General features: G+C 41.6%; 1 protein-coding gene across 4 annotated transcripts in view; it reads right to left on the bottom strand.

Moving 5' to 3' along the window:
• NNT (nicotinamide nucleotide transhydrogenase) overlaps nucleotides 1–13,316 on the bottom strand; it is a 149,555-nt gene that overhangs the window by 18,288 nt on the left and 117,951 nt on the right. For all 4 annotated transcript variants that reach the window (XM_085845195.1, XM_085845186.1, XM_085845213.1 and 1 more), the window contains 2 exons: nucleotides 11,331–11,564; nucleotides 4,258–4,418 (listed from right to left, as the gene is read on the bottom strand). In XM_085845195.1, the coding sequence (XP_085701321.1) occupies nucleotides 4,258–4,418; nucleotides 11,331–11,564 (395 nt within the window). The remainder of the gene's footprint in view (nucleotides 1–4,257; nucleotides 4,419–11,330; nucleotides 11,565–13,316) is intronic.

The raw sequence follows: 13,316 nt of genomic DNA, 5'->3' as shown, positions 1-13,316 counted from the left end.
TGTGTTCTCCATAGTATGCCTGGTGTTGGCTTAATGGTTAGGGTGGTGGGCTTTGGATCCAAGGGTCCTGAGTTCAAATCCCGCTCAGCTGCTGAATTAATACCAAGTGGGGTTAACTCGGCCTGTCATCCTTCCGAGGTCGGCAAAATGAGTGCCAGCATGCTGGTATACTGCATCGGAGTGACGACCCTTCCAGGATTGTGCCCAATAGCCAAGGAGACTGCTTAAGCAGCACCAACACTCTGCACAGAGTATGGTCCCAATCTCCTCTCCTCCTCTCCATAGTCTCATTATAAAGGTTTCTTGAAGATTTGATGACAAAAGCTCAAATGGTAAAAACTGTCTGAAGCTCAATGGTAAATAAATAAACATGGAAGCGATTAAAGAAACAGGGCGTCTCGTGCTTTGTAGGAATGAAACTCCATCTGCAAATTATATCCATCTTTATGTGAATACATTTGAAGACATCAGGTCAGATGGTAGCTTTCCGAATTCTGCTTCACAATGATGGTAAGAGCAAACACCAAGGAATACAGAATCTGTAAGGACAGTATCTATATGAGTTAGTGCACGTGAGGTCCACCACAATTTTGCACGTGCTTTGATTGAAAGCGTCAGAAAAGTGAAGTGCATTTCAACCACTGCCAGATACTTCACCAGCGGTTCGTCTCGTGCCTCAAAATCTTCATTTGCACCTCTGTGGGCATGCCTTAACACATTTATAATCCTTTTTCATGGTTTATGGCTTAGATGTGGTCAGTCATTGATCCTGACAGGGTAGTCTTGCACCCTGACTTGTCAGTGAAGCATGTCACCAATTTTCTGACTGGCATGTCGCTCTCATATAGTTTGAGTTGCTGTCAGACCAACAGTATGGGTGAAACTGCAGAGCTTTTAAAAAAACGGAAAAAACAAGATTTTCCGAGGGGGATCTGGGGGTATGCTCCCACAGAAATTTTGGAAAAATTGATGTCAAAATATGCATTTTGAGTGTGATACTATCCATAAATTTAACAAAACCAGAGAGTTGGTGTCAAAGCCACCCAATGCTCACCTGTTTATACATTTATCGTTTTTAAAAGACTAGTCTAATAATATTTTTTATAAAACATTGCAGTGAAGTCTGATCCAAATAATTTTAAAGCAATATATGTATTTGTAAATTGTAATCAGTAAAAAATAGTGTGGTAGATAAAAAACAATAGAAAGGAAAAAAACTTTAATGTTGATGTGCTACAAAAAAGTTGAGTTCAAAACAGGTCAAAAATTAAAAAAAAAATTTAAATTATTTTTTAATTTCAACTTCACTACATCAATAATATACCCCAAAGGAACCTCCATGCCAAATATCAGCATCCTAGTACACATATTAATGAATGGCAAGCTTCTAAATAACTTGCATCAAAAACTTTAACGTTAATGTGCGACAAAAAAGTTAAGTTCAAAACAGGTCAAAAATTTAAAACATTTGAAATTATTTTTTAATTTCAACTTCACTACATCAATAATATACCCCAAAGGATCCTCCATGCCAAATATCAGCATCCTAGTACACATATTAAATGAATGGCAAGCTTCTAAATAACTTGCACCAAAAACTTTAACATTTTCACGCTGACGCCGACGCTGACGCTCATGCTCACGCTGGGGGTATCGCTATAGCCCTCTGTTCTTCGTACAGGCGAGCTAAAAACTATGCAAATGAAAGTTCGAGCCCCTCTCCTGCTGTTGAATTAACACCAGGCGGGTTGACTCAGCCCATTATCCTTCCGAGATTAGCAAAATGAGTAACAGGGAGCACTGCATCAGCATTGGCCAGTGGTCGGAGTCGTGAACGTATAAGTGATGGGAATACGTCTGAAAGGAGTTCAAATTCCGCAAGGTAATGGTAAGTTGCTGAGGTACTCATGAATAACTCTCTGGAACCTGGTAGGACCGAAGGCAGGAATGTTGATGAAGGATCCAAGGAGAAATCGACTCCAGACTCTTCAGACGTACTTCACCAACCCGCGTAAGGCAAAGCGAGATGTGCAAGGTGCCACAAAAGCAAGGAAGAGCTCTTTACTTGCACACGAGCCGCAAGGAAGTGCCAATATCGAGGAAAGAATTGTTACCAGCGAAACTCCATGATAACGGTTGCCCTTTTCAGCACAACAGCAAGCACCGAAGATCTCTGTAGAGTGGAATGTGTGATAGACATCAGCAAATGGCGGTTGGTCACGCCCAAAACGCCAAGCAGGCAGATCTTTAGCGTGGAAGGAAAAGTCGTCTGAGGTGTTCAGAATCCAAGTCAGCCCTTTATTCCAACTGCGACCGAACAACCCGCTAGTCTCTCTTCCGGTTTCACCGGTTCGGGAAAACCCCCGATCAACCAGAGCTCAAATATTTACATATTACAACATGAAGATGATGTCGCTACAGATCGCAATGGCACGCAAGTTCTCCTCGACCTTTTGTGAGATTGAAGAAGAATTCTACGGAAGGATAAAAAGTACTGCTTCAGTGATAATTCAAGCGATCTTCTACAGCTATTATAAATCTTCGACGATGGATGAATGAACGTCACGGCCTTCCATTCCGATTGGGGAAACCCTGCCTTTTCCTTTTCCAATTTCCTCCGTCTTCTTTAAACTTAATGTCAATATATTTTCATTTCTCACATCATCATTTCAATCACAAATTAATACTATGCCATTAATATAACAAAGTAAAATGCCAACAATCATGATGTAAACGAATATAAATGCCATTCCAACGTGATAACCAATACAGACTAATCTGCCAGCGAGGAAAGGCGGATATGCAACACTGATGTACACTCACGGACTCCTGCCTGGTGGATATCTAATCACGGTAATGTGCTTGCAAGCTTTTGTACCCGGGTACTATAGCTTCTACAAAAATAGCTCGTAATAAAAGCTACCATGGGAGTAATTCACATAATTGTGGTCACGATGCGTTATTGTGTTAGCATTGCACCCCGCCCGGATGAAATGGGCGAAGAAACTAATAAGCATATCGGAATAGCGCCTCATTTCCCTACAATCGCGGCATGCCTTTCTTATGACGAACATACGGAGACCTCCGTTAAGGGTCGTTACAAAAATACGGAATTTCCGTAAAATACGGAAGGAGTTTCACCCATGCAACAGACAGATGTAGGGGAAAACGAACCTAACTCACATCAACCTAACCAGACTCGTGTTCCCTGTCCGTGGGTTACCAATCAAATGCTTTACGAATTCTGTTTCAGAAGGGTTGGATAGGAAGAGGCGACATCCCAATGTCAGAAGACCAGAGGTAATTGAGAAAGTGCGCAGAGCAGTGATGAGTATCCATGATGACTACCTTTGCTAACTCCCACGTCACTTCACATAAACAGCAAGTAAGTAGAAGACTCAAAGCCCTTGAATTGTATATATATATAATCAGTTTCAGTTCTCCGACGTGTTCTCAGCATGTGACAAATAAATGAGAGGAAGATTCTCTCATCTTTTAGACTTTATTAAGGATCGCGAGCGTATCGTCTTGTCGCCGTTGATGCATTACTTCTGAGGGAGACTCGCTTCAAAACGCCAAACCTAAAATCCGAAGATGTGAGATGCGGTGCAGTTTGAATCATAGGTTCTTGACGAGTAATTTTTACAACACTCCATTGCTTTTGGAAAATAAATACAGAAATAAGAAAGCATTTACAACCCCTCAATGTGCAACCCTGTCTGTGCTACATACCCTTTAACGATTTAAGTACAAGGTTCTTTCGGCTATATTTGCACTTGAAACTCCTTGTGCTGCTCCCCAATGCTTTCAATGAATCCATCAGCCGTTATTAATGCACATTCATTGCAAATAACGGATATCAAGTGCATTCATCAGAATGTCACCGGTGCTCTTTTCCATGCGATTAAAATTGACTATTCATTTTTTCCAAGTAATACAGGCCAGGTTCAAAGTACTCATGCACGACGGACAAAACATACAATGTCTTCATGAAAACCAAAAAGCAAATTAACATTTGTGTTTTGGGTTAACATAAAGCAAAATTATAAACGGTTTGACGAGTTCAAGATAGACACTATTTTAAGTCAACAAATCTTTGAAAATCGGTTTTCAAGTGAAGGAGAAGGAATATGAGTTTAGAAAATAAGGTTTTATGAAAATGATAGTAGGATTACATCACAATCGTTAAGGTCACAGAGAAACTTGTGAAACAATTTTTAAGATTGTTAGTAACAGTTGAGAGTTTGTAGCGTCTACCATAATTGTAGAGAGGCTGGACACAGTGCCCAGACACGCAAGGCCGGTACCAAAGGACGGATCAAGCATGTACGGTACGGCTGCTCCTGCACTTGCTGCTAAAAGTGCTGCATTTAACAAGTGTCTGCCCGGTAACATCAAGGGAGCAGAGTTCAGCAAGCCTAGGGGGAAAGGCAAGGGAGGATATAAAGATGGACAGAAACGTCCCTTTGAGTGGACCATTTCTGCACGATCAAAAGGCACTGTTACTCTGAAAGCAACAAACTCCAAATGGTATATTACATACAAGCAGAAAGCTGTAGTAAAAGTACCACGGTATAAAAAGAGGCCTTTTATTCTTCCGTTGGTTGAAAGCTCAACAATGGGATGTTATATATATATATATATATATATATATATATATATATATATATATATATATATATATATATATATATATACATATATATATATATACATATATACATATATATATATATATATACATATATACATATATACATATATACACATATATATATATACATATATACACATATACACACATATACATATACATATATATATATATATATATACATATATACATATATATACATACATATATATACATATACATATACATATACATATATATATATATATTTCTTAACAGCAAAGAAAAAAAAATTCAGGAGTGATTCAAAGTCCATTGGTAAAACACGAACAGTTAATTAGGCACCTATCTGTTGCCTATACACTGCCCAGGTTCAATTTTTCATCCAAATGAAATTTTATTTTGCAATAATTCTCTTGCAGGTTTGGATTATTTTGAAGCAACTTTTACTCAATAATTTTTTCTCTCCAAGGAGCATTTCCCTGTTTCAGGGTGGGACAGACAGAGACAATATATATATATATATATATATATATATATATATATATATATATATATATATATATATATATATATATATATATATATATATACATATATACACGATTAAATTTATAAGCCTATTATCTTATCTACCCATATAAAACACAGTGTGTATTTGTGTCACCCTTCATAAGGACGATTTGAGTAGAGTTTCAAATGCCAATCTTTTAACATGGTTGTGTGTTCGCTACGGTCAATTTTTCAGGTCAAATAAAACTTGAAAAACATTTTTCATAAAAGAGTAATTACGTCTCTTCTATTGGAATTGTAGATGGTGACTTGCAAACAGAGCGTCAAGGGGTCAAGGGCGGTGTATATAAACGTTTTAAAATAACAATAAATACAAGGCACAGGGAGATAAAATTCGCTACACGTGATGTGTCATGCACGCAGAGTAAAATGAGTGTTCATTTACATCCTCAGAATGTCTCATAAATAAAGAATATAGAAGCACACCTGATACTCGAGGCCAAGGCTTCAGGCTTTGGCACGTTCAAAAGGCTGTTCTGTTGAAACGACACGTCCCAGAAGATAAAGAAAATAGGGCCAGAAGACTTGTACACGTCATGTTATAAAATAACGCTTCTTGCTTTGAAACTTATCTTCTAGTCTCCTTTAATGTTTTGTTGTCATTTCTCCAACGCGTCATTTTTGATGGGCGTTTATACTAATACAGCATATTTTCCGGTGTATAAATTGTGGCCATGTATTAACCGCACCCGTGTTTTTCACCCTCAAAAGAAATGAATACATTGATCATTATATTTTCTCATTGAGATCTAAATACGTTTATACATTAACTTTGTACAGAACAAAGTGATGGAGGTAACAACATACTTACTCCTATGTCCGCTTAATTTTGTCTCACAGTCTTAGTCTCATTTTCATCTTAGTCGAGGAAAAACGGTGCCCAGCTGATGATCCGGGCAGTCGGCAAATCAGTAAATTGCTTATAAGGTTAAGGTTATAACTTCAAATAAAATACTTTTTGTAAGTACTTACCAGTACATAATATATATCCGTGTTTGTATGTATTTGTGTATGTATGATGTTCATACGTGTTTGTATGTTTATGTGTGTGCGTGCGTATGTATGGATGTGTGTTTGTTTGTTACTTGGCGAAATCTTCGATTTTGTCAAGTATGTTGGTCTGTTCCGTTTGTTGGTTTGTTTGTTTGTTTGTTTGTCCGGTCGTCTACAGCCCAAACGGCTGGACCAGTCGTTCTTAAATTTTTACACCTGATAGGCAATCCACCTGAGATGGTCCGCATCCAAACCCCGTCTTAATCGGACTAAACGTCAAAACACATTTTTGGACATAACTCAGTGACCGGAAGTCGTACCGGAAGTCGTAGCGACTTCCGGTTGACGCCAAATTAAACTTCATTCAAATATATAAATGATTACTAAATGCATCTTATGACAAATTACGCATAGTTTTCGCAAGCGTATGATGTCAAAATCTTGCCTATTGACGTCATTTTAAAAAAATATTTACGCTCGTGTGCAGCCGAAACTACTGAAGCAATCGTTCTCAAATTTTAACATGTGATAGCCAATCTTGCTGAAATAGTCTGGGATCAAATCACGTCATAATCGCACTTAACGTCACGACGTTACGTCAAAAAAAGTTGAAAACAAGCTTTTGAACATAACCCAGTAACCGGAAGTCGTAGCGACTTCCTGTTGACGCCAAAACAAACTTCAATGGAATATCTAAATGTTTTAAAATGCATGTTAGTACAACTTATGCAAGGTTTTCGCAAGCGTATGACGTCAAAGTTTTTAGCTATTGGCATGAGTTAAAAAAAAAAATTATATTTGTTCTACAGGTCACAATTCTTAACCGATTTGGATGAAATTTCAACAGCTGATAGAAATCCACAGTGCAAAAAGATATGTGACTTTTGGTGATGTTCAAGATCAGGATCTGGATTCTGCATCACTTTATATTATCGCCCATTATAAAACCATTGGGGAATTTTGTGAATTACACAAGGCTATTTCTCAAACAGTTTTGCACTTATTATATTGAAACTTATACTGTCTATTTATGCATGTAATATTAACATGTGTACAAAGTTTGATCGAAATTGACCCAAGGTCAAGGTCAGGGTCACCCAAAACATGAAAAACACATATAAAATACATACTTTTGTTTTACAACATATTTCAAACCTGATAACGGGATCGTAAAGCTGGTTGAAGGGCAATGTTCCTAGGTATTTTCAAATATTTTCTACGATCAGAATGAAGGCAACAAGCACTGATGATAAGTTGTTGAATGTCACATGGTGGCTTTAAATGAGTTGTGAAAATTTTCAATCTGCTGCCGTTACCATGACAACGTGCGCCTGATAATTGTTATTTGTGACGTAGCGTCATTTTATTAATGTACGAACAAATAAACACCACACATTCCATGACATTACAGCTTGGACCACCACACAGAAAGGTCAACTAATTCGCCTTGTGTCGTGCTAAGCACGATTTTTCGTGTGTGTGTGTGTGTGTGTGTGTGTGTGTGTGTGTGTGTGTGTGTGTGTGTGTGTGTGTGTGTGTGTGTGTGTGTGAAGGTGTGTGCTGTTATGTGGGGCTTTCTTCATGGGACTACGGTGCAGTAATTGGTCGATATTTTGATTTCAAGAACTTTTCAAGAGAGGAGAGGATACGAAGAAGTTTTTATTTTTCTTTCTTACTTTTTAATATTATAAAAAGGATTTTTTTTTGTTCCTCGACAAAGAAAGAAAAGGGATTCATACCGGTATCATATATATTCCTTGTGGATTTGTGGCACTGAAAAGGGCTGTTTGAGTTTGTTGAAGCTTTTTAGCTAAACCCGAGGAAATCCTCGTCAATGCTTTCCTCATCAAAGATGGCACATAAATCCTTGTCCGAATCAGGGTTGAGCAAGTCACCGTCGCTGTCACTGTCATTTGCAGCCTCCTCCTCCCAAATGATGTAGTTCTTTGTGCCGTCCATGTTGTTGGAGATGCAGCATTTCAGAAATGCTCACTTGATGATGTCCGACGGTATCTCCTCCCACACTTTGATGACTCAGCTGCAGATCGGAAGGTCGACCTTTCTCATCCTCCTGATGAATGCCGTCAGTCTCCCAATCTCCATAATGCTCAGCCAACGTAGTGACGGGAGTAATGGTGAAAGTTCAACCAAGATGCATGTGGCCAATGCTCTTCGGAATCTGGGTCGAAAATCCCGGCTGGAAACACGTCCCAAAATGCTGATTTTCACCTGATGAAAATACAAAGTCTGGGAAATAGGAAAGTTCTTCTGTGATGATTCCACTGAGATGCAGCTAATGTTCCTCCAAACCTGGGTCGAATACAAAGGCCTGTGAAGTAAGAAAGTTCATCTGGTCGACGTGAGTAATCCACGGGAAGCAAGTTAGGAACCGCTGATAGAAACGAGGGAAAATGAAGAGAACCAGGAAGAACAAAGAGAACCAAAGGAAGCCAAAATAACCGAGCAGCACTGGTACTTCTAAAAGATTCACCGTCCCACGTGGCTCCTCGCTCCTGTGAGATTCTTCTTCTTCCTCCTATCAAATCCATTTCCTGCCCTCATAGACAAAAGTACTCGGGGTTGATTAGCTGTTCCTAGTTTTAAACCACGCCCCGCTAACCAGAATTTCCTAGCATTGCGTCAGCATGCAAGGTACAAGCTTGGTGGATCAATTCTGCTGCATCAGATGTTCATGCAGAAAATGATGCATGTAAAAAGATGGTCACCACTACAAGTCCCTCGTTTATCCACCCCTTCTGCTGTGCACGAACAATGACACCAGCTGGAAAGTTGGCTTTGGCCAGTGTCTTCCTCTTGAACATGACATACGAGGGAAGCTTGCCAAGCAATCATATTTGAGGTGGGTGCTCCGTTATTGGACTCTAGCTGTTGTGAACAATTCGTCTTTTGATGCGAGACCAGGTGTTCTTCTTCTTTTCTGTTTAATGGTGTTTTCAGCAGTTTTATATACGCCACACACCTAATTATAAACTCCGGGTGTCTCTGGACATTTCCAAGCGTGACATATTAAATTTCTGCACACAATTAATAAAACGCTGTACAAACTCTTAACCTGAACCGATTTTCAAAATTTAAACGGCAGAATTGAGCTTAACAGCAGTTGTGACTGTTCCAATAGTTTTCATTTGGAATATAATGGAAATTCAGCATTGATAGTTTTTAAGACTGATTTTTTTTTGATACCTGTGTATTAACTGCATTTTACCTTGTTTTGCCGACAAAAAGTGCGGTTTATACACCGGAAAATACGGTCTGTGTGGGGAGAGAGGGAGGAGAGGGAGGAGAGGGAGGAGAGGGAGGAGAGGGAGGAGAGGGAGGAGAGGGAGGAGAGGGAGGAGAGGGAGAGGGAGAGGGAGAGGGAGAGGGAGAGGGAGAGGGAGAGGGAGAGGGAGAGGGAGAGGGAGAGGGAGAGGGAGAGGGAGAGGGAGAGGGAGAGGGAGAGGGAGAGGGAGAGGGAGAGGGAGAGGGAGAGGGAGAGGGAGAGGGAGAGGGAGGGAGAGGAGAGGGAGAGGGAGAGGAGAGGGAGAGGAGAGGGAGAGGAGAGGGAGAGGGAGAGGGAGAGGAGAGGGAGAGGGAGAGGAGAGGGAGAGGAGAGGGAGAGGAGAGGGAGAGGAGAGGGAGAGGGAGAGGGAGAGGAGAGGGAGAGGAGAGGGAGAGGAGAGGGAGAGGAGAGGGAGAGGGAGAGGGAGAGGAGAGAGGAGAGGAGAGGGAGAGGGAGAGGGAGAGGGAGAGGGAGAGGGAGAGGGAGAGGGAGAGGGAGAGGGAGAGGGAGAGGGAGAGGGAGAGGGAGAGGGAGAAGGAGAGGGAGAGGGAGAGGGAGAGGGAGAGGGAGAGGAGAGGGAGAGGAGAGGGAGAGGAGAGGGAGAGGAGAGGGAGAGGGGAGGGAGAGGGGAGGGAGAGGGGAGGGAGAGGAGAGGGAGAGGGAGAGGGAGAGGGAGAGGGAGAGGGAGAGGGAGAGGGAGAGGGAGAGGGAGAGGGAGAGGGAGAGGGAGAGGGAGAGGGAGAGGGAGAGGGAGAGGAGAGAGGGAGAGGAGAGGGAGAGGGAGAGGGAGAGGGAGAGGGAGAGGAGAGGGAGAGGGAGAGGGAGAGGGAGAGGGAGAGAGAGAGAGAGAGAGAGAGAGAGAGAGAGAGAGAGAGAGAGAGAGAGAGAGAGAGAGAGAGAGAGAGAGAGAGAGAGAGAGAGAGAGAGAGAGAGAGAGAGAGAGAGAGACCCACCACATCTCTCACCTGTGAATAGAGGGAATAGCCAATCAGCTCTCACCGAATCAACTAAACCCAGGTAGCTGGGATTATATAAATAATTGACCTCTCCCATGACTCCTCTTGCCGAAGAAGCTGCGTAAAGTAAACCAAGAAGATCTACACAAGGTAAGTGCGACGCTGTTTTGAACCCTTCCCAGAATTCCTCAACAACTATAAAGACGTTCACACATAGTACATACATGAGAATCCCAATGCTACACACCCCCTCAGCTACCAGAATGGTTTCATCACTTAATGGCAAATCATCAGCAATAGCATAGACAGAAATGCATACCAATGAGGCTCCAAAGCATGTACCACGTGCAAACATCAAAAGCAGTCAATATATAAATTTAAAAAAGATGGCTAGAAGAAATTTGGCTGGAGGAATGTGGGGGGAGTCAATTATTTATATAATCCGAGCTACCTGGGTTTCGTTGATTAGGTGAGAGCTGATTGGCTATTCCCTCCATTCACAGGTGAGAGATGTGGGTGGGCCTTTATTTATAAACTGACTGCTATTGACGTTTGAACATGGTACATGCTTGGGAGCCTCGTTGGTATGCATCTTCTTCAGCAAGAGAAGTGTGGGAGGAGTCAATTATTTTTATTTATACACACACACACATCAAGAGGAACAGAATGCACGACTTAACCCATTCAACAATATCTCATATCATTAATACCACCAAATATCAAAGTGAAAGATGAACCTGGCTTAAAGAGCTTGGGCCTTGGGTTTTTAAAGGTGTATTGCTATGAGCCTGTTTTACCAATGGACTTTGATAAAGTTATTATAAATATTGCATCTGCTGAAAAATGCATCAACATCAGTTCTAACGACAGAAAATCATAAATATAATCACACCTTGTAGCTTCCCATACGCAACAAGAGAGCCACTGAAGGTGACTCCACCAATGTATGTGCCCAGATAGGCGATGAATTTGATGAGATTGGCTGATGGGTTGGTGTCAAAATGAGGGTGTTCAATCATAAATTCAGCCACACAAGTGAGTACTGCAGCCAAACCCACAAGGCTGTGAAACGCTGCCACGAGCTGAGGCAGGTCAGAGATCTGGATCCGGCGTGCAATGCCAAGACCTGGAGACAGGGGCCAAGGAAAAGGTAATTCATTGTTGATACCACAACGTTCAGTATCCGTTAAGTCTTCATGTTAAAATGCGTGAATGGTTAACCTCACATAAGCCTCTTGTGATATTTGAGGGCAGTCTTGATAGGCCAAATGGCAACTTTGCTTGCAATGAACTTGAAGAGTTACAAAAAGGGCACAAATATACAATCTTTATAACCTTTTTGTATAATATACCTGAACATCTTTTGGTATGATCGTGAAAATAGTTGCATCTATTGGAATAAATCAAAAAAAATTACCTAAAATGGTGGTTGAGGAAGTCTTCTTGTTTGAACCTCTGCCCCCCATTGCTCTACCTTTTGCTCCGATGAAAGGTAAGTCCCGAAGCATCAGTTTTTCCTTTTATTCAAGGTGGATGAACCACCATATAAGGTAATTTTTATCTCTTCTTACTTACTTTGCCACGCACACAGATCACTATTTGTGCGCTGAAATTAACGAACTTATATTGTTACATACAGTGGGGAGAACAAGTATTTGATACACTGCCGATTTTGCAGGTTTTCCCACTTACAAAGCACCGAGAGGTCTGTAATTTTTATCATAGGTACAGTTCAACTGTGAAAGACGGAATCTAAAACAAAAATCCTGAAAATCACATTGTATGATTTTAAAATAATTTATTTGCATTTTATTGCATGAAATAAGTATTTGATACATCAGAAAAACAGAACTTAATATTTGGTGCAGAAACCTTGGTTTGCAATTACAGAGATCAGACGTTTCCTGTAGTTCTTAACCAGGTTTGCACAGACTGCAGCAGGGATTTTGGCCCACTCCTCCAAACAGATCTTCTCCAGATCCTTCAGGTTTCGGGGCTGTCGCTGGGCAACACAGACTTTCAGCTCCCTCCATAGATTTTCTAATGGGTTCAGGTCTGGAGACTGGCTAGGCCACTCCAGGACCTTGAGATGCTTCTTACGGAGCCACTCCTTAGTTGCCCTGGTTGTGTGTTTCGGGTCGTTGTCATGCTGGAAGACCCAGCCACGCCCCCATCTTCAATGCTCTTGTTGAGGGAAGGAGGTTGTTGGCCAAGATCTCGCGATACATGGCCCCAAAATCCTCCCATCAATACGGTGCAGTCGTCCTGTCCCCTTTGCAGAAAAGCATCCCCAAAGAATGATGTTTCCACCTCCACGCTTCACGGTTGGGATGGTGTTCTTGGGGTTGTACTCATCCTTCTTCTTCCTCCAAACACGGCAAGTGGAGTTTAAACCAAAAAGCACTATTTTGGTCTCATCAGACCACATGACCTTCTCCCATTCCTCCTCTGGATCATCCAGATGGTCATTGGCAAACTTCAGACGGGCCTGGACATGCGCTGGCTTGAGCAGAGGGACCTTGCGTGCGCTGCAGGATTTTAATCCATGACGGCGTAGTGTGTCACTTATGGTTTTCTTTGATACTGTGGTCCCAGCTCTCTTCAGGTCATTGACCAGGTCCTGCCGTGTAGTTCTGGGCTGATCCCTCACACCTTTCTCATGATCATTGAGGCTCCACGAAGTGAGATCTTGCATGGAGCCCCAGACCGAGGGAGATTGACTGTTATCTTGAACTTCTTCCATTTTCTAATAATTGTGCCAACAGTTGTTGCCTTCTCACCAAGCTGCTTGCCTATTGTCCTGTAGCCCATCCCAGCCTTGTGCAAGTCTACAATTTTGTCCCTGATGTCCTTAGACAGCTCTCTGGTCTTGCCCATT

Source organism: Eptatretus burgeri, chromosome 1 (genome assembly GCF_056783735.1).
Source record: "Eptatretus burgeri isolate ZD-2024b chromosome 1, Ebu_testis_v1, whole genome shotgun sequence".
Classification (NCBI taxonomy): Eukaryota; Metazoa; Chordata; class Myxini; order Myxiniformes; family Myxinidae; genus Eptatretus; species Eptatretus burgeri.
The sequence above is the reverse complement of the archived record's forward strand: the minus strand, read 5'-3'. Positions and strand labels throughout refer to the sequence as shown.